This window comes from Pseudopodoces humilis, chromosome 8 (assembly GCF_049639895.1).
Source record: "Pseudopodoces humilis isolate 2021_Gansu_Grassland_sample_001 chromosome 8, ASM4963989v1, whole genome shotgun sequence".
Classification (NCBI taxonomy): domain Eukaryota; kingdom Metazoa; phylum Chordata; class Aves; order Passeriformes; family Paridae; genus Pseudopodoces; species Pseudopodoces humilis.
In genome coordinates, this window is record NC_142207.1 from 16,051,579 (window position 1) to 16,077,028 (window position 25,450).

At 38.3% G+C, this 25,450-nt stretch overlaps 1 protein-coding gene across 2 annotated transcripts in view; it reads right to left on the reverse strand.

Moving 5' to 3' along the window:
* The window catches only part of LY75 (lymphocyte antigen 75), a 44,353-nt gene that overhangs the window by 18,653 nt on the left and 250 nt on the right, over positions 1-25,450 (reverse strand). For both annotated transcript variants that reach the window (XM_014249528.2, XM_088058930.1), the window contains exons 2-21: positions 23,049-23,423; positions 22,028-22,201; positions 21,612-21,776; positions 20,926-21,036; positions 19,121-19,261; positions 17,361-17,549; positions 16,556-16,713; positions 15,609-15,719; positions 14,294-14,382; positions 13,773-13,945; positions 13,399-13,595; positions 11,894-12,036; positions 6,278-6,359; positions 5,638-5,709; positions 4,127-4,250; positions 3,289-3,324; positions 2,839-3,014; positions 2,188-2,252; positions 1,281-1,357; positions 26-162 (exon numbers count right to left, since the gene is read on the reverse strand). In XM_014249528.2, the coding sequence (XP_014105003.2) occupies positions 26-162; positions 1,281-1,357; positions 2,188-2,252; positions 2,839-3,014; positions 3,289-3,324; positions 4,127-4,250; positions 5,638-5,709; positions 6,278-6,359; positions 11,894-12,036; positions 13,399-13,595; positions 13,773-13,945; positions 14,294-14,382; positions 15,609-15,719; positions 16,556-16,713; positions 17,361-17,549; positions 19,121-19,261; positions 20,926-21,036; positions 21,612-21,776; positions 22,028-22,201; positions 23,049-23,423 (2,795 nt within the window). The remainder of the gene's footprint in view (positions 1-25; positions 163-1,280; positions 1,358-2,187; positions 2,253-2,838; positions 3,015-3,288; positions 3,325-4,126; positions 4,251-5,637; positions 5,710-6,277; positions 6,360-11,893; positions 12,037-13,398; positions 13,596-13,772; positions 13,946-14,293; positions 14,383-15,608; positions 15,720-16,555; positions 16,714-17,360; positions 17,550-19,120; positions 19,262-20,925; positions 21,037-21,611; positions 21,777-22,027; positions 22,202-23,048; positions 23,424-25,450) is intronic.

The following is a 25,450-nucleotide window of genomic DNA, read 5'->3' on the forward strand; positions in this document are numbered from 1 at the left end:
TGATGAATCTGTGTTATTGTTGTACCTTATTCCGGAACTGATGCCAGCCTTTAGGGCAGCCTCCTCTGACTGGGTGGTAACTGGGATCATGTTTCTCTAGTAAGGAGGCATTATTTTTTTCACAGATGAAGGGCAGTTTCACATTACAGTTAACTGGGTAGTCTGCAGAAATAAAGTTTTAAAAAACAGTTATGGTAATGCCTATCACACTCCATTTGCTATTCATACCTTATGACATAACAAAGACCAACCCGAAGGGAAACCTTCTTTGGTGCAACCACATTGAACTACTATTATGCAATAGAAAGTATTAAAAATAGCAGTAGAGCAACAGTCAAGCCTAAATAATTTACACCAGACAGTAGTACAATATTCCTAAAGATCCAGAGTCTCGCTCTTGCTTCCAGTATTAACACTTCATATAGGCAGAGAGAACTTGAAAACAGAGTATTATTGAATAAATATTTTTATATGAGGACTAACCTTGTATTCTGGCAAAGAGGGTGTGTCTAAACATCAAAAAAAGCCAAAAGGAAACCTTTAACATCTACAAGTAGAGCATCTGACCTGTGCTGTATTACATGACTCCTGCAGTCATAAATGGATGGACTTCCTAGTCTAGAACAATTTTTGGGTAACAGAGATGGAAACAGTTCATCAGCAAACAACTGAATAATGGGGAAAATATGCTTAAAATGGAAATGGTAGAAGACAGGAGGATTTCTTGTTCACTGGAGGTTATACATTTTCCTCAACATAAAACTGTTGAAAAAAGGAAGTAATAAGCTTCAAGTACCATCAGGTGGCTTTTTCATTACTTTGTCTATCTCTTACAGTATGATTCCAATAGTTAATGGAATTTGTGTCTCCAGATGTGTACATGGTTGCAAGTATAGAGTCAACCTCTCTAACTAACAGCTCTCAGACAAACTCCAGAGCTCAGAATATGTATCATAAATACAAAAAGGTAGCCACCAAAACCAGATTTCACCTAATAATTTCTGTTGCAAAAAGAGTGACAATCTATCATAAAAATTTGTCATTTGAATTTAGGTTTGCCTCTGGTCATTAAGAAATATTACCACAGCTTCTACCATGAGGTAGAAAAAATGATTCAACAGTCAATCAGATTATCATGAAGAAGCCATTCACTCCTAATTTGGTATCAATTTGCATTTAATAGAAGAGTTTGGGTTGAACAGTAATTACTACTTTTTTTTTTTTCTTTTCAAATAAACACAACAATAGCAGAGGGGGTGAAAAAGTAAAAACAGTCTTACCTCTATACCAGTTCTTTCTGGAAATATACCAGCAATCTCTCAGTAATCTATCATGGAAGCGTGGAAATAACTGTAAACTGGACATAAATATTTCAGAGTTAATCTCCAAGCCAATGTGACCTTCATGGAGAAATTCTGATGGCAACAGTGTCAGTGAAAACAAAAATTTGGGCTATTAACTGTTTCTAGATGCCCTACACCAACTAGGCTAGAAATAAATATGTGGTAGGTTCAGCAGTTACGTGCTGTGCCCAAATTAACTGTGTTGAGATGTGCAGAATGAGGTTATTTATCACCATGCTGCAATCACAGCACATTGTCAGGACAAGTGAAGGGAATAGGAAATAGCCTTAGTTTTCTTTTTACAATAGTACATTGCTACAGTATTTTGGAAAGTGAGGACTTTCCTTGTAAGAAGACAGTGAATCTTCTCTGCAGCCAAGAAGGGAATGATGCAAGATTTGCTGTGAGTCATCCCAACTCTACAAGACTATACTAAAAGCTCTCCAAGACTTTGGCATTACCTAATTAGAACAGTGATGTCTTAAACAAATTTCCCATTCCCTGTTCTTGGGTATTCCTCAATCCTCAGAGTCAGAATGGGTGCTCTTTTTTGTCAGTTCTCCAAATATTAACAGAACATAGAAGTTGGCTCAAAACCCCAATAAAAGCATTTCAAAGATCAAGGGCATACATTAGCTATGAGGATCACACATTTCAAGGATTCCCACAGCAAGACTAAGATGCTTAAGCCCAACAACCCAAAATTAGAGGCTCTGATAACACAAGAAATGGATTACTAACTCAGTTACAATAAAAATACTATGAATTAACTACTCTAGTTAACAATTCCTAAAAAGTACAAAATAAAGCTTCCAAAAAAGCATCTCATAATTATTCTACATACGGTGAATGATAGCTGTAGCCATAATCAATGAACTTCAGCCACCACTTCTGTTCGCTGTTTGATAACTGTGGAAGTAAAGAACAAAACCCAGTATTTTACAACCCACATAGAAAGAGCTCCTGACTCCACCAAAGACAGAGTGATGTAACAAAATTAGTCACAGAGGTACTGAAACTTGACATGTTTTTCTCAGACACCTTACAAGAATGTACTTTCATTCCATGAACAACACAAACCCCTGTCAATAAAGCCTATCAAACCATCATGCATTTCTAATTAAATCCTCTCAACAGGTGAAAAACTATACATTGTCCCATGCACAAAATTAAGAACCAGCACAATTGTTAATGAAATATTTGCAGACAATAGGATGCTTGCATGGTGGTCCTGCTATGACACTTTTTCAACATTCAGAGAGTTCTGTGTTTTTTTAATGTTAAACCTACATTAAAATTTAAAAATTCTTTTACCAGACTGCCAATAAAATAAATCACTTTTATCCCATCTTTTTCTTTTAAGTACAATTGAAAACCATTGGGGCCAACAGGAAAAATAAATAAATTAAGATTAACATTTTCTTATATTGGAAAACTTGGCAAGTAAATTTTCCTGCAATGGAAAGTAACTGTGAAAACAGATTACACCCCTTACCTTTTCTATTTGAGATAGTATTGTCCTGAGTTTTGGGTAAGACTCTACAGAGGCTAAATCACTATCATTTTTTTGACAGTAGAAAATAGCTTCCTGGTAGCTCAGGTTTTTATCTGGTACAAACCACAGCTCTGCTCCATCAACAACAAGCGGGGCTCCATGAATTCCAATTTCATCTACACAGAAGAAATACATGAGAAAGAAACGAATTCAGAAATACAAATATTTTCTTTTTCTGAGTGTATTAAGAAATCTCAATTTGACACTGGGAAGAGTCAACGCTCTTCGTTTTGAACTCACTCAAAATCAAATTCTATCAAATTCTATCAGTTCTAACCTTTTCTGGTATGAAACAGGTATTGCAGTAGCAGTGTAACAAAACTAATAAAAGATATTGAGTATAAACAACCCTACACACATAGTGGAAAAATACAAAAGAAATCCAATTACCTGGTATATACCACTCTGGTGTCTTTGGAGTGCTACCTGTCCAGAGGAAAAAAGGAAAAGTCACTGAATTCACCTACTAATAGCGTGGCCACAAATAACAGAAGTGATGGTTAGTACTCATACTCCTCAGTATTCATGATGATAACAAAGGAAAATGAAATCATACAGAGCTGATACAAAATCAATGGTAGTACTGCATACCTCCATCTTATACATCTGTGGTTCTTCCATCTCTCAAGCATCAAAGTAGTATTTCTACGAGAGCCCCACCCCAACAAGAAAGTTTCATCCCAAGACACTTTTTAATCAACAATCCAAATGTAAAAGTCTACCGGATTACATTTCATACTGCATGAAAAAACCTGGATCTGTGCAGATATGCCATGCTATTATTTTGTATTCCCATTCCTCTGTTTCACTACAATGAGAAGCTAGTACACCAATTTTACCAGAAGAAGGCTAGTTCACCTAAGGAGCAAACTGTACACCCAAAATATTTGTGGTGATTTAGTTAAAAATACCACTGAGAAAGAGTAAGTCAAGTTCACAAATGCTGCAATTCAGTGGCTTATATCACTGCACAAGAAACCACTTCTTACTTCATGGGACTAGAAAGAATACTAGAGCAGTGATACTGCATCCTCCTCAGGGTCAATTTCTGATCTAAGTGTACATCTGTTTGTATGTGGCATTAGTGAGACATTTCAAGTACTGTCCTCTTAGCAGTTCAGAGAGGAAACAGTAAAATATTGTTTGCAAAGTTTCTATTATAGGGCAATAATTACAACTCATTGCATTAAACTCTTTATATGAATAAATGGATGTAACTGCAGTTTACCTTTTGTTATCTGGCAGACCCATTCAAGCTTAGCTTCACAATCAAAAGGCCTGAAGTAAAATTCCAGATCTCTGCCTTCATGAAAGTAAAATCTCCAAAATGATCTCCGTGAAAACTGTGAGGTCTGCATATAAGTAGAAACAGAGAACTGAGTTAGGACAGCACAAGCCTTTGAAATGCAAAATTGAACTGTATTAATAAGGTCCTTTGGCAAAGTCAGTGTATTTTACTGTGTCATTAGTCACATAATTTATTTTGAAAATAAAAGACCAGATACAGCTATAACATCAACTACAACTCTCCATGTTAGCTAATGCTATGAAGCAATTATGTAAAGGGCTTAAGGTCAGTCTACATACAAACATCTTAAAAGTCTTTTCTAGAAATAATGTTTCTTAGGGTTTTTGTAGTGCCCAGTTTCTCATCAATGCTATTGCAATTTGTTCCCCTGAAATGATTCTCATTTCTGCTGAAAAGAAGAAACCATCTAAACTGGCACAGAAACAATCATTCTTATTTAAGATTATTTCTTACAATCAAGCTTGAAGAACTGACTTCGCTCTTGCTGGTCTCTCCAGTAAGGAGAATTTTTTATCATTTATTGACATAATATGTCTATAGCAGGGAGGAGAGGAAAGTTATTACATTCACAGTATTCCCTTCAAAGTGCTCTCCTTTGTATAAAATTTCAGGAGCTCATTGCTGACCAGCTTCTCAGTCTGGGGTCATGAGCACCAGAGAAGCGAATGAGGGAAATGGCTGTGAACAGAAGGAAAGGAATGCAAGTATCCTTTCCCCCAGTAAATCCTAAAAGCAGAGGTGGTTCTATTTAGGTTAAAAGGGATGGTAGGTACTGCAAAAAGTCAGATGATACTTCAGAAAAATTAAAGGCTATTTTAAAACTCATGCCATCAAGACTAAATTAAGTATTGAAGAGCTTAATCAGGAATCAGGCTGAGGTCTGACATTTGAAATAAGAAACCAGCAGAACACATACCGTCTATTTCACAAGTAAACAAGGAAATACACACAATAAACACAAACACATGCTCTGTCCTGGCTACTGTATTCCTCTTCTTCGGGTTTTAAACTCTTTCCTTAATCAGTAGTTAAGAAAAGCTAACATAGATTTTAAAAAGTTACTGGTAGGGCTCTCTGTGCTTCTTTGTTTTAGACTCCATGACACATCCTTAGGAACTATATGTAATATACAAAAGATCCATAGTATGGCATTATGCAATACAGAATAGAATTGTTACTAAAATGTTTTGTAATTAAAAATGTTCAAAAGAAGTCCTATGAAAGGTTATCATTAGCACAGTACTTGGTTCATAAAAAAATACTTGTTTAAAGGAAAATTTGTAATAGGTGCATATTGATAAAGGAAACACTACAGCTTTTTCACTACACAAAGAAAACATCTAAACCTAAATTCAGTATACAACCGGAAAAAGTATTTTTCCAAGCACTTCCAAGTGAAAACACACATTATTAAGGACCTTGAAACTAACCTTTAATGCAGCACAGTCTCTTGTATCATACTCATCTTCCAGATAGTCGAGTGGCATAACAACACTGGTTACCTACAGGATGATGGACAGGGCAAAAGAATCAGCATTTGACGCTTTGTTGTGGCAATCTTAAGAGATAACCATTCAAACCTGGGGTCCCAATATGTTTATTACTATTAAAATAAGTGTTGAATGGCAGTTAGTCCTTCTGTTTTGTGTCTCCATGTCTGTTTTTTTGGGGGGAGATGGAAGAACTCACAATTTCAGAAAAATAAAACAATTAGAATGAGGAAGTTATTTTTGGAAAAGTCTGTCATAACAAGGAAATGAGCTGATAAACCCTCCCTTCTGTTGTAGCATGAACACCTTGTTCTCTCCACCAGCTCTTGGATGTTTACTACTATATTTCTGTGAAATAATTTTAATATAATGGAGATGGAAATCAGGTTAACGTTGTTAAAGATATACTTTTAATTAGAAATCTGCTTGGATGGCAGCTCTTAAGTGCATAGTCTTCTTCTGAATTACTAATCTGTTGAAAGACCTGACATATTTTAATTAAAATATTTATCAATTTACTTTCAATTCAGTCCTAGCTGAAACAAGTCAGTATATGACATTTCCTGGTCAGTTAACTTACAGGTTTGTTATCACTCCATTGCCAGGTTCCCAAAGAATCAGGACTTCTCTTATTCATTCCAATCCAGACCCATCTGTCATTGCTGTAAATAAACAAGATATAATCTTATGCCAAGCATATGGTACAGCTCATTTAATAGGAAGACTGACCTATGGCATGGTATGATTTAGGACCAAGCAGAAAAACCAAGGTTTTACTGCTGCAAGTTGTATCAGTTGAAAAAGAAAATAGATACAAGGGCTAGGACCTCTTCTGTACAGAAGAAAACAAACAAAATCAGGTAATTCCTTTGTGGGCTGCATCACCACTTCATCAGCTGTCACTTGATACAATGATCTCTTTTCTACACTTTTCTTCCAGAATCACATACTGAGTGTTTCCATGGTTTGGTTCTCTTTCTATTGTCTAACTTGGGCTATCTCTCAAATACCAGCAGCTCAAATCCACTCTTTCTCAAACCACAGAAAAGCTTATGTTCAAAGAACTGGCATATTTCCCTTAACTTTGTAAGTGGTATATCACACTAAACATGGGCACCTATTTCAATTATGCACCCTCATAAATGAGGCATAGACATAAATTAGCACCTAACACAACTGACTTCAATGGTTGCATGAACAAGCGGCAGCAGAAATTTTAGCCCAGTCAGAACTGGGCTTTTTCCTAGATTTTACTTCCTCATTTTTCAAAAGCAATAGACACTTAAATCTAAAATTTCTGTTATGTTCTAAGATACAAAATTACCTGAAAGAAACAGGTTTACAATGTAAATACTCCAATCTGCAGTAAGAACCTTTACCATACTTTTTGCCTATGAATCTAAAGATGCTCTAACAAAGTTAAAGGTCCTAGACCAACTGCAAGGTTAGTTTTCTACTGCAAATTCTCAAAGATTCAATTTTGTGCAGGGTACTGAACTTTCTGATAACTCACTCCAATCCACTACCCAGTCCAAGAAAGTCAAAAGACACTTCTCTGAATGACAGTATCAGCTGGAAGCAGCAGAGGGGAGAAAGATCATGAGTTTTCTATGAAATCACAGACTACGTGAAACCACTGCAAGATCTGTGGAAAAGGCACTCCCATCAAGGTGGTCTGACAGCAACAGCAGAGCACTGGTGCCACATTACAGGGCTCCTGTAGAACAGTATCAGGAGCACTATCCCATCAGGATGCACCAAGTACAGAGAAGGAACACAGGCCATTTGAGGAAATTAAGAGTTTAGGCTATTAACAAGGACTAAGGATTTTCTTGTCTAGTCTTCCCAAAGAAAGACAGGGAAAAGATACAATTATTATCTATAATATTTTAGGAGCCTAAACCTGCAAGAAGAGGAGTGATTTGAGCAAAAAGAACATCACGTCTGAGGGAACCACAACTCAAAAAAAAAATTTAAGCTCAAAACTGGACATCTTACCAGCAGAGGTCAGAGTTTGTAAAAGGTTCCCCAGAAAATAGTGCTGACAAGTTCAGTGATTTGAAGCCAGAGCTCAGAAAATTTATGAAAATTACTTTATTATCTGGAGGGATGGACTCAGAATCAAGCTTTGCCACTAGCTTTCCATATGTATCACTACAAAGACTCTGAACAGTCTGAAAATACTGACTGTGCAGCACCAAGAAACAACTTAAGCCAGGGTATGTGAAATCCAAGAAGGGCAACAGTACTTTACTTGTTTCCTTGTACTTAAAGTTTCCTTTACGAAGAAAAGTATCAGCCATCAACAAATCTAATTGTTTTGTTCTTTGTTCTCAACTCCAGTAATAGTTTTCTGACATTGATCAGTATGATAAAATCACATTAGAGTGATCACACTACCACCAATCTTTAGTCTTTCAATGATACAACTAAGGAGCCTTTAAAGAGCCTAAATGCCTCATATCACTGCAGAGGGAAAGCTGTAAGCCAAATATTCACAGCTGTCAAGCAGCTATATATAACCTATAGGCTATTTGACTTTAGGACTTTATTTTTCTGTGGCTGTTCTTGCAATTAAGAAGCAGACATCCCCTCCTAGTTGCCACCTACAGACTTAGTGCAGTTTCAGCAGCTGATCACCACACAGGAATATCTACTAAAAAGGAAATTCGAGACATTAATTTCAAAACGATTTGCAATAATTACCTGAGGTCCTACAGCAATTTTTCAAACTCTTTCAATTTGTATTTGGCTATTATATAATAAATAAATAAATTAAAAACAAGAAGGGTGCCAGGTCAAGAATTTCCCCAGCTTATCTCCCAATTTACAATTACTAGCCTGCAAACAGAGCAATGTGTTCAACTGACTGGGCCCTTACACATTAATGTACCTCTTGCTTCTTTTGGAATTGTTCAGACATGACCATGAGTAATTTAGTAACTGCTACACTACACCTGACAGTAATTTTAAGCTTCAGTAAAACCTTCTGATAACCCTTTGAAATTATTGTGTCATCTCATCACAAGAAAGAATTCCACCAACTATTTAAGACAAAGATGAATTGAGACTCTCTATTGCAATTGAGCTTGCAGCAAGGAATTTGCTTATGCTTCAAGTATGTCTCCTCATTGCAAAGCACTTAAAATTCATCCTATGGACAGATACCAAAACGGATTTATCAGTGACACAGTATTCTTTGAGCCACACTCCTAGAACTGTCTCTAAAAACCGAAAGTATCCTGAGTTTTAAACTAAAGCATACATGCAATTTTGCTTCACAATGGACTCCACACTGATTGACACTGAAAGACCATAAATCTCTAGCAATCCCTGTGGAATACTGGTGTTTTTAATTTTACACAGAGCTAAATATTCATAAAAGTCAATGTACTACAGGAACAAATAAATACACTTTAGATTGTGAAGGGACTATGAACCTGTAATTTTTCTAATCATATTCTAATTGCCAAAATAGAAAATTATTTTCTCTGTCCTTTATGACAGCTCCAACAAAAGATTAAGAGCCTAAGGGAAGTTTTTGAGGCTTGTAGGTCAACCTAGTTCTTGAGAAGAGGTAAGGTACACATCTGGGCCAACTCCTTAATGGTGCAATTTAAGGCACTATTTAATCTTATGCAGTGCTGACTTAAAACTCTGCATGAAGCCCATCTGGCCACACTCTTCTCCCTGCTGTAACAGGGATACACTAGCTACATCACATCCTGCCAATTACCTGCACTTGAGTGGAAGAAAAGAGAAGCTGTATTAATGTAATTACTCTAACTTGCATGTCAGCTTTATTGCTGTTTTGGCCATTCTGTTAAGGTGATTTTTTCTTTCAAACTCAAGTGTTTGTGAGGCTTTCTAGATTCAAAACAATTCCAGCAGCAGAGCTGTTCATATAAAAAGCAACCTGGATTTCTTTCCAGTAAGGCGTCCTCGCTGAAATGTTACCGCTAACCAGTCCAAGCTCTTTCCCCTCCTGAGCCCAGCACTGCTGCCAGCTATAAGATGCAGAACGCTCACAAACACAGTCCGGAAAGAATGGAAGTAACTGAAGCGGATCTGTTCTGCCTGCATCACATCCCTTAAAGCCAAAAGAGGTTATCTCCTAGTTCTTCCAGACAGGGGAAGGCTGGCAGGCTAATTCTATTTTCCTTTCCAATGGCAATAGCCTGACTTGGCTGGAGCAATTCTGGCTCCTATTTAACACTAAGGTGGAATCTGAGTAAAGAACAAAATGGACTAGGCAAGCTGCCCTTTTCCTGGTGAACCAGAATGACTCTTGCTAACATTTAAAAACAAACAAATCTCAGTGAGTCACCAGAGAACTGTGCAAGGGGAAAAAACCCGAAACCAAGAGAGTCGAGGTGTGGCTCCTTCCCCAAGCTGAAATGAATGCAGTAATTTGAGTCTGCAGTCTCTGAGTAAATACAGAGAATACGAACAAACTGCATGCCAGCACACTCCAGCAGCTAATCACATCTAATATCACCTTAGCATGATTTCTCCCAGTTAGCTAAAGTACTTGCTCTTGGTGAAATAGTTCACATGGTTTCCTATTTCCCATTTCAAATGAGCTTGACTTCTAGATTAACTACCCTTGACATTTGACCTCCAAAATATTTTATGTAATCAACACCTCTGAGTAATTTAAAAGCACAACTATCTTCAACAATTCATCATGTTATGTAAACAAACATTATTTAAAATATCTCAGGCAATATCAACTATGTAGTATTTCAGTTCAGAATGTTCTGAAGTGCTGCAAAAAGGGTAAGCCCAGATGAAAATACTGTATTTTCAGTTGTATCTGATATGAGCAGTTGCTGCAACACCGACTGCAAGTCAATTTCTACCAGGCTCAATACATTGCCCCTCATTTTAAGTTCTGCTGGAATAATATTGAAATACTGTGAATTATCCTCTTTCTGCCTAAGCTCAAAATTTCTGAACTGTGGGAAATGCAGGAGCACTGTGTGTCAACTGACTTCCTGGAAAGAAAGAAGTCTCCACCTTTAAACTCCCAACAGAAAATATAATTAATACCTTAGTCTGCAAGTTGAAAAGCAATTCCAAGTACTTACTTGTAAGAAAATAAAATGTTATTTGTCTGTTCACATTTCATAGTAGATTAAGTGCACTAAAATAAAATTGAAAATCACAAAACCATCTTATAAGGTCTACAGCTAGAAATAATTTGTGCACTATTTTTCATTGTGTATTCAGCCAGTTTAGCAAAGGAATCACAAGTGGCTTTTACACAAGCTAACTATCTATATATAGAGCATACAAGTTTGGTTTTGTCTCTTATTAGCATAAACACTGAGTAATTTTCATGACTTGTGCACTTCTAAAAAAAGTTCACTGGTTTCTCAACTTCTTCAGTCATCAGGTTTAAAAATTTAATCACAGCGTTTTATGCTGGCAGCTTCTGCAATAATCCTGATTTAGTTTGTTGATGAAAAAATTTACATCACATAACTGGCAGCATTTGAGTTTAAGCAGGCAAAAGTTCTGAAAAAACAGACTGTCAATCAAAAAAACATATTACACAAGGATCTGACATCACACCAATGCCTAATAAAGCTTTGCAGTGACAGTTCATTTGATTAAAAATAAAGCTTTAAACTCATAAATTATTTAGCATTTAATCTGTTGATACCAGAACACTCAGCATACCCATCTAATGCCCATACAGTGTTAATGCAGCTATGCCAAATAGGATCTGTGCCAACCAGATTGCTGGACACTACATTATTCACATTTTCAAAAGTTAGCACCCAGTTTAGTCAGGAAGCATTTCATGAATAAAAATGAGATGTATCTGAAAAACTGAAATAATCACTCATCTCTAAAGAATGTACCAGTAAAGAATAGGTACATTTACCATCTAGCTGTGCCAAAATTCAACACAGAGAAGGAAAAATGTATTATAACAACATACTTAGATTTGCTTTGAGCATCTTCCATTACATAAATTTCTGTTCCTGTACTGCCTCTAGCAATGTGAAATATTTGCCTAAGCTGTACTCCATTGACATTTTCCAGCAAGGCAGTTCAAGTGCCACATCTAGCTTTTCCGTGGGAAACACATTTATCACACACTATCTCGTATTTGCCATTTGGCATCAACAGCAGCATTTGTGACACACTGCAGAACCAGAATTTTAGAACATGGCTAGTTTGTTACCTGATCATTTTTCTCAGGATAGAATGAAGTGCCTTGATTTCTTCTGAGTGGCTAAAACTAGGCAGATGGCCTCCAAGGGCTTCACAGAACCTTTCTGCCTCTTCCCAGGTCCTGGTTCGCAGCACTCTTTCACTGTGAAAAAACTTCACAACAACCAAATGTCAGAGCAGAAAATGATACATGAGGCAGTATTTTTAAAACCTTCCTGTTCTACTAAAATATAGCCACCTGAGATTTAATAACTGGTATTGACATAGGGAAAGAACTTGACTTTTTAACAATTTTTCTTCCAGTTTGTTTGACAACAGCCAGACTCTGAAGTTTAGCTGACAAAATTTGTTTCAAACACACATATTCCACATGACAGACTTTCTCTGTTTTTCTTTACCAGGAAGATTTTAGAAACTACCAGCCAGCTCATTCCATAACTGCAAGTCAAGTTTTAAGGGATGTTGTTCTTTCAAATTTATGGTGAACTACAATGCCTAATGTTCACAGAAACTGTGACAACTGTGTCATTTAAGTGCTGCATGTGAAGAAAGTTCTTTGGCACGCCCTTGGCTACCTGTATGCATCTGAGGTGCAAGTCTAGCTCATACACCTCAGCTAACATGTCCACTTGATCCCCTTGGTTTCAGTCCAAGACAATTCCCATCAGCTGGATCTCTCTGCACAGACATGCTGCATTTGGTCAACAGCAGTTGTGGAGAATCCAGGCCAGGGCCATCTGTCAAGTCCATCAGCTACAGGACAGCTAAGCTGCACAGCAGCACAGACCTATCCCTTCAGGATGCTTGCCCACACCCTTGTTATTCAAGCTGGGTTTCCCCACTTTGCTACATGAGCTGTTTACAAGAAAGAGTTCATTGCAGACACTGAGTCCAAAAATAATGAATAAATAATCCAATTAACAGGCTCAGTTTTAACTTGATTTAAATTTTAATAGGAGGGGAAAAACCTGCATTTCTAAGTACAAATTTGTTTAAGCCATTCCAGCTACACAGCACAGCTGCTTGCTTCCACTATTTACTTTGAAACAGTAAAATACAACTGAGGCTGAATGTTTTTATGTATCCATATTCAAACCAGAGGAAATCCTACCTCCTATCTATACTCTTAGGGTACTGAAAGGAAAAGGGCAAGGGAAGGTGATGCAAAGAGCTTTCCTTCCCTATCCAGGTGTCTGTGCATGCCCAAGGGCAGCAGGGAAGACACAGGCACAGCACCCTGACAACATCAGACTCCTGAGACAGCAGCACAGGGCCAGTGCTGCTGCCCCATTCAGGTGCCCACAGAAACAGGCACAATGCACCTTCCAGAAATGGCAGAGGATGATGCAGGACAGTATCTGCAGGCAGTCAACCTGAATCAACACCAATTCCCTCTCCTGGTGAAGAGCACCTTTAAAATGCCCTCCAGAGCATCTGTGCCCACAAACTGGCTGATCATTCGCTTCCTCCAAGACAGTAATGAGCAATTAACATCAAACAGGAATAACATTTTACCTTGTAGCAGGCAAGGCCAGATCCATTGTGCCACCCAGGGGGACAGGGATCTGTTGGCTTTGGGAGCACTTCTGGCTCCTTGGGCTTCCCAATATATTTTTTGCAGACAGAAAATGCTTTAGTGGTTTTACAGTCCTTAGTTTCCCACTTTCCAAGAGAATTTCCACTTGACATGGCCACACATCCTCCTGAAAACTCTGAAATTAAAGCCACCAAAACCACATTTAAAACCATTGGCTGGTTTTCAAAAAAACCCTGACATAATTGTGAATTACTACTTTATCGCATGCTTGGAGATCTGTAACATGGTACTCCAGTGCTTGCTCAATGTAAAAGCACAGCATATTTATGAGTTTTTTAGTTTTCAAGTTTACCTGGTTGCATGGAATTCCAGTTAGTGTATGTCACAGCTTCAGGTGTTTCCCCATTCACTGTACCCCAGGAATATATTCCTGACTGGCTAATATCCTGCAAACCGGTCCAGAAGTACTTTTCTTCAACTTTGGTGTGTTTTCTAATTAGGCTGTTAATAAATTCTTGTTCAAATCTGAAAATCCACAGATTAATCAAAGTCAATATTTGAAAGACACCAAACTATGAGAAAATTTAAAAACCAGGAATATTACATGAGTCAGTTCAAGCAGTCATCCAGGCAGTCCCATATTCAGCCTGGGGTCAGCAGGCTGGGAATTCTCATACTTCCAAGAAGGTTTCACATTGTAGTTTTACCATTATCACACTGTGGAAAACACGGCTTTCTAGTTCTTGGCAAAAGCAATTCTCTCTCTACTTTTTGCTTATAAACCCTTAGTTATGATACAGCAGTTTTAATCTCTGATTTTAGCTCCAGGATTGTGATGTTAAAACCTGCTCATAAATTACAAATGTGCTTTACCTGTTCATCACTGTGAGATTGCACTGGGCTCCAAATGAAACTTCCATTTTATCAATCCTGTAGCAGTAGTTTCCATGTTTCTCCCATCCCTGCTTAGCGAAACAAAAAACACATTTATACAAAACAACCTAATTTAGGCATTACCTACAGGGGAAAATAAATCATTGCCAACAGTGCCTGGCGCCCACCAGCTGGCACAGCATATACAAGAAAGAAATGCACTGTGTCACACACAAGGTCCACTATCATCAACTCTCACAATCACAGTTGTAAAAAATAATGCAGCAACAGGAATAAAATACACCACTGTTTTAGCTTGCCTGGGCAGAGTCTTCTGACCACTATGTGCATTTACAGAGAGAAACACAAGGGCAACAGCCCAGTCCAATCCAAAACAATAGGAGTTTTCATGCTGTTCCACCAAGGCCAGGATTCAAACACAAGAATACTAGGAAGGCATACACCAGTGTTCCTTTACTTCTGAGAAAAATACTTGATACTGCAAATGTGTGAACTTACAGAATTTCTCTATCATTCCAACATTTCTCCCCATATTTACACTGAAGTTTCAAGAAACAGTAATGCGTTAACTCTTTTCTAGCCTAGCAATGCCACTGGTGTCTGAACAGCACAGAAAGCTGTAACCCTACATGCTGGAAGTCTCTGAAAAGACAGAGTTAAAAGGTCACATAGAAAAAAAGATAAGGAGTAAATATCTTTCCTGTTACAAGCAATATGCCACACAGAACTGAACCAAATAACTCTGAAGTAGCTAGCAATACCATCACAGGCTAGCTCAAAAGACAAATACTTTATTTTAGCTGTAAGATGTCACACTGTAATAAAAACCAACCAAAAAACCAAAAAGCCCCCACCCTTATTCAAGTCAAGAACAAAAATGAGAGCAAATGAAGTGTAACAAGCCTAATCCCAGTTAACAATCTCTGCATATCTTTATGTTGCAAAGAACTTATCCCAAATTTTAAAACATAATTTGAGCAAAAACAACAAAACAAATGGTGCTATCAATAACGTTTCTAATAAAATTAACTTCTCTTAAATAAATAAATTAAAAAACCATAACCTTTCCTGGGTCCAAGCTCATAATACTTTCATCAATAGACTGATAATACATCCCAAGCCTGCTTAGGAGAATGTGAAATTTGGTTTATGATGTATAAATGTCCTTTTTCAGACAACATGTTTCACACACTTTACTGAACAGACAAGAAAGAAATGGAAGTAGAAGAAATAAGTGATTTCAAGCAGGTTTCTGAGAAAAATGACAATGTAAGAAACAGAGGCTTCCTATTACCTCTTCCAATGAACAACTTTCATCTGATTTTGTTTCATTCAAAATCTCTCCTTTTTTCTTGCAAACGTATTTCAACTTTTCTTCACAGGATTTGACCCTCCATTGTCCCAGCTGTGAGAATGAAAGGAAAAAAAAGTATTTGAAATTCTAACCATCTTTCCATTTCTACGTTTACAGGGGCTGTTTCCATTGGTGTGAAAGCAAAAATGCCTCTGGTATAGCTATTGGGTGGGACGCCCTGGATTATATGCACAGGAACACGTTTGGAAGGGAGAGAGAAAGCTGACACACATGGAGATGGGAGGATTCTGGATCACATCCAAACAGGAAAGAAAAGGCCACGGTGGTGCCAACTCTCTTAGATCAGGAAGGGAATGGGTGCAGGAGGTGTGCTCAGCTTAACGTAGAAGTAGCTCAGAGACACCTCAGAGGAGCTGAACACAAGCTCCAGTGCCAGGCTGATGACACAGCAGGCAAATGCGTGCTCCACTTTTCTCATGAATCTGCAGGACGGGATACAGCCTGCTTTCCACTCTTAGTGGCCTCCTTTCTTCACCAACACTCTTTTTAGAACATTCCATCCTCAGACTGGTTGACCCAAACTGCTCTGGAAAATGACTGAACCCAGATTTCCCTTCCTTCCTACCTTTCTGCCAGAGACATGCAAGAATACAGTAACTCAAAATACAGAGTGACAAGGCCAACTGTCTGGCCAACAACGTGGTAGTTTCAGAGCTAAGAGTCATTTCTTCCATTTGTTGCAGTACACAGCTGTAAAGTTCTAGCTAAATAATTTTCCAAAATTTGCTTGTAGAAAAATATATTTTAAAGATTATTCCAGAAATAAGAAGAGCTATCTGCTTTATTCTCCTCCTTGACTTTCAGTGTTGCCTATACTGTGATGAAAAAATACAAACCAACAAGCAAACTCAACACTGTATTCCTACCTTGCCTGAATATGACACGCAGTTAGGAGTGCTGTTAAAGGGAACTTTCGGTTCATTCTGATCCCAGTAGGTGAAAACCACAGGCGAGCGATCTGACCATTTGAACAAGGTTGGCACATCGTCATTCTTGAGACCCATCCACATTTCCTCTTCAGCATCTGTAATTTAAAATTAGGACAAGACCGTTGTTTCAATAGAATATTCAAACTAATAGGAAAGCAATGTGTTATCAGCTAAATTCAATTTTTTTATCATACTGTGCAGCAGTATAGTGGTTTTATTTATCTTACAGTGAGAAAAGGTATTTGACACAACCATAATGTATGTTTGTTATCTTGTTTCTTAACATATATTCATGACAATGAGTAAGTTTCACAGAGAAGGAACAAACAGGGAAAAAACCCAACCACAAACAAGCAGAAATATCAAAAACACAAGCAAAAAAACCCTCAACCAAATTTAGAATGTAGGCAAAGACATAGCACCAAACACTACCAGTCAAAGTATTGACCCAACTATCTATTATTCTCTTTGAACTAGCAAATTAAACACAAAGTATTAAAAAACTAGAAGTAGGTTAGCCCAGTAAATAAATAAGTTAACAGACTGAACCAGAACAAGTCCTAACACAGAAGGCCTGGATCTGCACAGCAACATTCAACACTAGCTTGAGTACAAGCTCAGCATTAACACCCACACTTAAAAGCTGGAGGTTATAACAACCCTATGCTAGAACATGGAAAGCAGTTTGCAATTTATGGTGCGCAGCACTTGGTGCTTGACTTTTACAACTACCCCAACTCACCATTATGAAGCTTTGTAACCACCAGTTCAACATCTGCTAATGAGTGAACACTGATGAGGTTACTCTTATTTGCTTTGCACAACTCATCTGCTGTACTCCAAGGTGCCTGCTTGTTTACGGGCATGTAGCAAAAGCCATCGTGGGGGAGCCAGCCTGGATCACAGCGAGTATCCAAGTGTCTCCAAAACTCTAAAAATTAAGAGAAATAGAATTAGAGGCTTTGGTTTCACATTGCCTAGTGCAACATGTTGGCTTTAAAGTCAGCAGCACCGTGAAAATAGCCAGAAGGCAGCAATCACAATGTGTTCACATCTCTTCTGGGCTCATGTAAGAAAGGGTCACAGCTTAGTCAAACAAATAGACTTCAATGCAGCATTAGGAGAACTCATAATATTTTGGGACCATGAAGCAGGTACAAGGAGAAAGAAGTTAGTGTGAGTGAAAGTAAAAAGCAGGACAGCATTACATTAAGCTTGTCCTAGTGTAAGTGAAAGGCTCAAAAGAAATTGTAAGCAAGATTTTAAAAGCAGCTGAAGACATCTAGTTGATTCATTGCAGGAAAGAAGCATACAACTCAAAAAATGCTTAATTTTAAAGATTTTTTTCCTCTCAAGATATTCAAGAATTCTAACTAGTTTTAATGGGTGCTGAAAAGGTATATACTAATAGCCCTTCTGGTTCAAAACACACTATAAAACACTCCAACCACAGGAATTTTGTTTTTTAATGAATAAAGCACTATATAAACACTGGTAATAACTCTACATACCCCACTGAGGAGCCAGAGAACAGACAAGAATTGTTAACTGATAACTAGCATTCAGAGCATCACTGCAAAATCTGAACCCACTTCAGTTAAATTTAAACTGATTACCATTTCTTCAAATGCACACACCTCCCCAGGGGGAGCTGGAGAGAACATGCCTTAGCCAGACACGCTCCACATCCCTTATTCTGTAGTTCTCCCTGTCATTCAAGGACAATTACCTTTAAGTAAAAGTTTTTGCAGAAGAGCCCTACAAACTGGAGCTCTGGGAACTGGGTAAGGTCAAAGCACACATAGAAGAAGAGGTCATGGACATGGGAAGGGTTGGACATTCAGGTGTAGATAAATGGCCAAGAGCATGGAAGCAGTTATAAGTCACGGTTGGACACTGTAAACACTGAAGGCCTCTGTTGTGTGTGTAGGTTGGGATAAAGGAGTTATTCACTTATAAGAGCTGTTATGGGTCCAGTAAAGATTACACACTGAGCAAACTACCAACCCCTGCATTCTGATTTGCAGTGCTTGGCCTGGTTTCAGAGGACAGTAAGGTTATTTGACTACTTCCATTTTAATTCAACAGAGTTTGATCCAAGATCCAGGTAAGCCTCATTTTATGTCAATACACACCAAGAGCAAGAGAAACAGGCTTAAAGAAAAGGTGGAAAGGTTTGAGATGCAACTGCCAGTTCCAGACTTCCAGTAATACATGAAAGAAGGCACAAGCCATGGAGGAAAATGTGATGAAAAGGGCAAGACCACTGCAAAATGCTTTATGTGTGAATGAGAAAGCTGCAAATAATGAAAACTGTTTGTGATGCATCATCTTGACACTGAAGAAACAGAGTTTGCTTCTGCTCTGCTAAAAAACCCAAAGCTGTTGTGAAAATGTTTTGGCAGAGATGCCTGAAAAGGCTTGGGAGGGAAAAGAAAGACTCTGTAAGTCAACATTATACTTGTATTAACATACAGAACTCAAAAATGCAAACTGTCCTACCTGGAATGCTTGAAACTTCATTGAGTGACTTCTTGCAAGCATATGGAAGCTGAGTCCCACAGTGGTAACTCTGCCACTGACCTGAAGCAGCATTCATCACCACACAACTTGTCCCATCCAGTGGGGATAAACTCTCCATATCTATAGACAGGAACAAATAAAAATATAACAGCACAAGTTATCAAACAGTAATGCAGTGACAGCTTCCTTTTACTACTGGTTTTCAATACAAAAATAGCACTCTTTGGGTAGTACAGCACTTTGTATTTGAAGAACATAATTTGTATCAGCTGAGGGCAGCTGTCCTAGCACAGGTCCCACAGAATGTTTTTTCTAAGAGACAAAGTTTCAGAATCAAGGAATCTTGACTTCTTTTCCAATGTTTAATCATAGAACCAGGAGGAATGTCCTATTTACAATACAAGAAACCCTTGGCTGAGCACTTTCCCAGACTAGAAATATCTCAGGGGAGAGCCATTTTTGCAGCCCTCAGTTTCCTTTGGCAGTCCCATTCCACCCTTACTCCAAAGACAGTACTGCACTTTCTCTCAACGCTAACCATAACCTTTACCGTAAAAGAAACCTTAGACAAGGCCCCAGATTTAAAACAGCACAGAGAATAGCTCTTTTTTGCAGTCTTCAGCTTCCCTTGGAGCACCTTTCTAATGGAACTTTTTGACTCTTGTTTTTCTTTGAGCCTCAATGCAAACCCACATTGTGCCCTACACAGAGCACCTCATACCCTGTACTGGGTTCGTTCAGGCTCACAGTAAAAAGGCTCAGGCTAAATCTCAGTTCTCCATGAAAGAGAACAGTGGGACAGGAACAGGGCCTTTTCAGAGGGGTAAAGTGAAAGGAAAAGTAATGGGCTCAACTTGCACATATCAAAATTCCTGTAAGGCACCAGTAAGTAATTTCACAAGATGGGTAGACATGAATACGTCTGCCATGACTGCAGACTAAATTATGCCACTATATCTCAGGATAGTCTGGGCTCTAGCTCTGCATTACAGTCCTACAGAGTGGTTACAGCTCCAGAAGAAGGTGCAGTCAATAGTACAAGCAGCAAAGTTCTTAACGTTTCCAAATGACAGAGCACATTTGGAAAATCCCACAGAAATTTCTTAGCAAAGCTGTCAAAAAAGTAACAGAAACCACTTCTCAGCTTTTCACAGAATTCCAGTTGCGGGACTATGCTAGAAACTAAAGGAAAAAGGAGAAGTCCACTTAAAAAAAACTCAAATTCAGCTTGAATGACAGAACAACATTCGTTTCAGTATTCCTGATGACTATTGCTCTGGAATTCTCATATACACATAGATTCACGAAATATTTGTGAGAACATTACAAATTCATCCTGAAAATTCAAAATAGTGTCACTAATCTTACTATCATCTTAGGAGTAATTAAGATAGGCTTTTCAAAGGTTTATACTTCTTTCATCTTCACCTTGAAACAAATTTAGGCAACCTTTAAGTTTAAAAACACAAGTTAAACTTCTAAGTAATATCAGTCCTTGTGCGAACACAAACAATCAGAATATTTGAGGGAAATCAGCGTCATTCTGTCAGCGGAAGGAGAATTTAGCAGCTAGGAAAGCTGTGGATACTTTGCTAAAATGGACTTCAAAAATACTATTTATGTTTTACCCTTTTAGAGATCTAATCAACTGTAAATATAAAATGAGAACAGAAAGATTCACTGGCTAGGAGGTAAAGATGCTTCTGAAAATGGAATGAGATAATAAAAAAACTAAGACTAATTACTGTTGAGAATATTATCAACACCACCAGAAATATCAGTACCTGGATGCCAGTTGAGAAAATTCAAAGGTTTGTGATCTGACCACTGCCAACCACCAGAAACATCCAGTTGATTTAAGCCAATCCAGAAAATCTCTGCAATGTCATCCTTGCCTAGAGACATTTTTTAAAAAAGAAAATAACAAGTATAAAATGTTCATCCTTTATTGATCTCCTTTAAATTAAAAATGCATTCTGAAATGGCATACATTCCAGAACAGAAAGATTGCTACTATAATTAAACATGCAAACTTTCTTGAACTGAGGGGGAATTAATCCACGCAAACCTTCCCTCCCAATGTCTTCAGATGTTTCTCCTTTGGTTTTACAGTCCCAAAGGCATTTGGATAATTTCTCCAGGTCAAGACTGAACATCAGGGAGGACAATTTCATAACAAGAAAGTAACATGCTGCTAAAACACCAACTGCCACCCTGGTCTGTATTTAAGATTTTGGGGACATTCCTCATTAACAATATGGCCAACATCTAACTGCTATAAAGAAATCATACAGATAAATTTAAATAACTCCCTAAAATGAGACTAGCACCTTAGTTTTGCTACACAAATGAAAGCTAAAATACTTAAAGTACAATCAGCTTTTGACCCAGAGATTTAGGACAGAAACTAAAGTGCTGCCTCCACTTTATAAAGATTTCCCAATATTCATATGCGAATAAATACACCTACCTTGTATGTAACTTAACTCAGATGCATTTTGGATGCTAAGTAAATCTCCTCCTTGCCTTTGACATGAAATATAAGCTTCCTTCCAAGAAAGAGCAGACTGTGTATTAAACTGGTAGCAGTTTTCAGACCCTGGATCATGTTCCCAGCTATCATGACAACCATCCTCTGTTTAAAGGAAGAAGAAGATACTTGTAACTACAACTATACAGAAACATTATGAAAGTTTCAAAAGAAAAGGTTTTGAGTATAAAATTGAGATCTATTGATTTTTATATTGGTAATCACAAATACTTGCAGTGTAAACCAACACTGCAATAAAAAGCTTTTACACAGCTTAACAGCCACATGAAGGTGGAGCTGTACATCAGAGAAGTGACAGAATGCTTTTAGGATGTCTATTTAGAAACCCAACATGCCTGGCTGTAAGCAGACTCCCCATTTTCCATCGCGAGAATAATCTTCAGAAGTGGCGCACCATTTCCCACCCGTGTGCATTTCATCCTGAATGCAGTCATGATGCCACACCTTGTTATACAGAAAGGGGAACTCACAGGGTTTACCATAAGAGTTGCCATCTTTGGTATAAACTTCTGCAGAAAAAAGAAAAAAAAAAGAAGTAAAATAAAGAAGTAAATACATCTGCCTTGCTTTGACATGGCAAGTACAGCAAATCAGCGTTACTGCTTGTACAGACATAGTTAAACTAAATGCATGCAAATTACACTTGTGGTCTTATAATACCATATCTTATTACAGATAATATACAGCAATGCCAGAACTGGAAAAAAAAATACATTGAGAAATATTTTTCTGTACTTTTTCTTCTGAGAAACAGCAGAAGCTGTTTTCATTGTCCTATCAAAATCCAGGTGCCTTGCAGAGTCCTATAGAAGGAGGACTCTTAACAATCAACACATACAGAAGTGGGAAAAGGTAAATATGCATTTTCATCACTTCTTCCAGCAAGCATGAGATTTCAGACAAGACTGGCTCCTGTGGCAAGTGCACAGACTACCATACCAAAGTTCACAGTCCAGCAGGCTGTGAGCTGGCAGCATGCTCTGAATTTGACTGTATAGCCTACCAGAAAAGAAAACATCCTCAAACCCTGCTAACAGGAAAATTCCCATCATGGTGAGGAGAACAGTGTCAGTTCTGATAGAAGGTTGTTGTTATTTAATAATTAAATAGGTTTGCACTGAAATATGGGGCAGGGAGGATTTAAACCTGCTAAGAAAGCCACTCAATAACACAACTTCTGCAGTTGTGCTGGTATTTTTTATTAAGAACCTTCAAAGTTTCTCTCTACAATCCAAGATTCTATTTCTTTACTGATCAATCTTTTCATGTAACTAATTTTAAGAACTTATTCACACAGACATACTCAAAAAGCCCTTAACAAATAAAAAAAAATCTCCAAAGTGCAAACTTACTTACCATGGTAGGGATACCAACATATGTCACTGGAGGAATTGTTGCTTTTCCACTGGTCTGTTGCATTTATGCTTGCAGTCACATAGTTATTCTTGATAGTCACTTTATACTGAGATGCACCAATGATGGAAGCATCAGCACATCGCCACCACAGCATCAATTCTGAGTTACAATCAACCATTTTCAGGCGAGACACTGATTTGGTGAATATATCCAGTCCCAGGCACTGCTTGGACCCCAAGTGAAAGAGGCGATTCTGGGATACCCATTTCCACAGAGCTTCACTTGTGTCCCTGCAGTCATCTATGACTATCAGTGAGTTTTTAACTTGTATGCATTTGTTCTGTTTGTCATGGCGAATGGTAAAAACATCATTGCCTGCATAAGAACAAACATATGGCTATGATTCAGTATCATTTTCACAGGAAGGTCATTTCTAAAAGGGTAATCCCATTCTGAGAAATGCTTTCAGAAAAGTGACACAACTGCTGTTCATATGTTAAACCACCTCTTTTGTAGAAGCCACATTCAGTGCATTTTCCTGCTCTTTATCGAGTCTTAACTTCTGGGGAAAAAGAGATCTTCCCAAGTCTTTATAAAATGAGGACAGAAAAAGTGAGAGTTCCAAGTCCAATTCTAGCAAGAATTCTAAGAATTCTTACTCATATTTAACATATACTGATTGCATCAGCCCCTAATTAATTTGCAGACTTACTGGGTAAAGAATCTTGTCTTCATGCCTATCTGCAAACACAGTAACACACACAACAGACACCATAAAATATAATTAATAATAATCTTCATTAACTAAGCACTTTCTTTTAAACTCTGTATCATATATGATACACAGCAGGAGAGGTTTACATTTCAACCAGTCTGTGGGTGCAACTGCAGTACTGCTAAGTTAACTGGCACTCCTTTGAGGAGAGAGTTTTAGAATGAGTATCCTACCAAAGACAGCACACAACAGATTAGGAGTATAATTTGAAAAATTATATAGGGGCCCCACTTTCATTTCCAGTTGTGATAAGTTTCATTTTCAGTTCTGGCATAGTTTGTGATTAAAGAGAAAAATTAAAGTTGATAAAGCATAGTATACCATTTAAAAAGTACATGTATCACCCTACTAATCTAACACCTCTGTCAGTATAAGAACACTTCTGACAAGCAGCAGTAGGTTTAAGCGAACCATGAAAAAATGCCCTAAAACTATTTCCATGCCCCAATAAAGATGGCTCCACAGCACAGAACTTTCGATAATCAGGCTGAAATGGACCTTGACTATCCCAGACTCACAAGGCTATTATTCTGCTGCTTAAATAAGGAATCTGCTGAGTAGTATTTTGTATTTAATAGTAATGCACTGTTGATCACATTCCTACTGTGTTTTTCTGTTATGACTTACTAATAGGTTTGGCTGAACAAGAAGGAAAATATTCAATGATGTTATGCAGTGAATTTTACCACTACTTCCCAGTGTACCCGTGAATTTTCCACTGTGTAAGTGCCAAACAGTATTTAAATAGTACTTAGCTATCACACTGTAAAGAAGAATCTGTAAGTCACCCACCTACTCGGTGAATTTTTTTAAGTATCACCCTTCAACCAATTGTCCCTTTCATCCTGTAAACTAAGACATTTCAACAACCAAACCTGCTTTTGTGGTATACTTTAACCCTGTGCTTTTTCAGTGCTATATTGCTTTTGCTTTTTATTACTCATTACTTTTTTCCTATTTTTTTATTTCTTGTAACAAGTTTTTAGCCTCTTCTCACGGTTTCTTTCACTTCTGCCTCCACAACCGTCATGCCGATACCAAGTGGAAAATAACTTTTTAAAATTTCCTTGGCAAAACTTCTGATATCTCACCAAATCTCTCTGTGCAGCAATTTATTAGCAACAGTTCCAGTTCAGTGCTCTGGCCACGAAGTTTTAGTGACATCTTCAGCTACCAACCTGAGCCTGTTACTATCACAGGCTATAAAAAATATGCGAGGTACAACTCAGCGAAGAGCTCAACTCGTTTCCCAGAAGCTCTGACTAGGCTAGCGGCTTTGGCTTACAAGAACTAGCTCAAGGTGAAACTTTCCCACCTGCTTCCTGTCGGGTTAGGCGAGCCTCCTTCTGCGTCTCCCCGCGCAGTACAGGCAGTACAGGATATACGCAGGGACAGCAGCGGCGGCGGGGCGCGCTGCCGGGGGCTGCCCGGCCTCGGGTGATTCGTGCCCCGAGCTGTCAGGCCAAAGGCCGCGGCCCGGCCCGGCCGCCGCGGGCACCCCCTGCGAACGTGGCAGCCGGCGGGGCAAGCGAGCCAAGCGCACGCTCCGGGAGGGAGGTCCGGGGGCTTTTTCCTGCCTTCTTCGCTTCTCCTTCTAAGTTTCCCAGGTTGTTTCCACGCGGTTGGA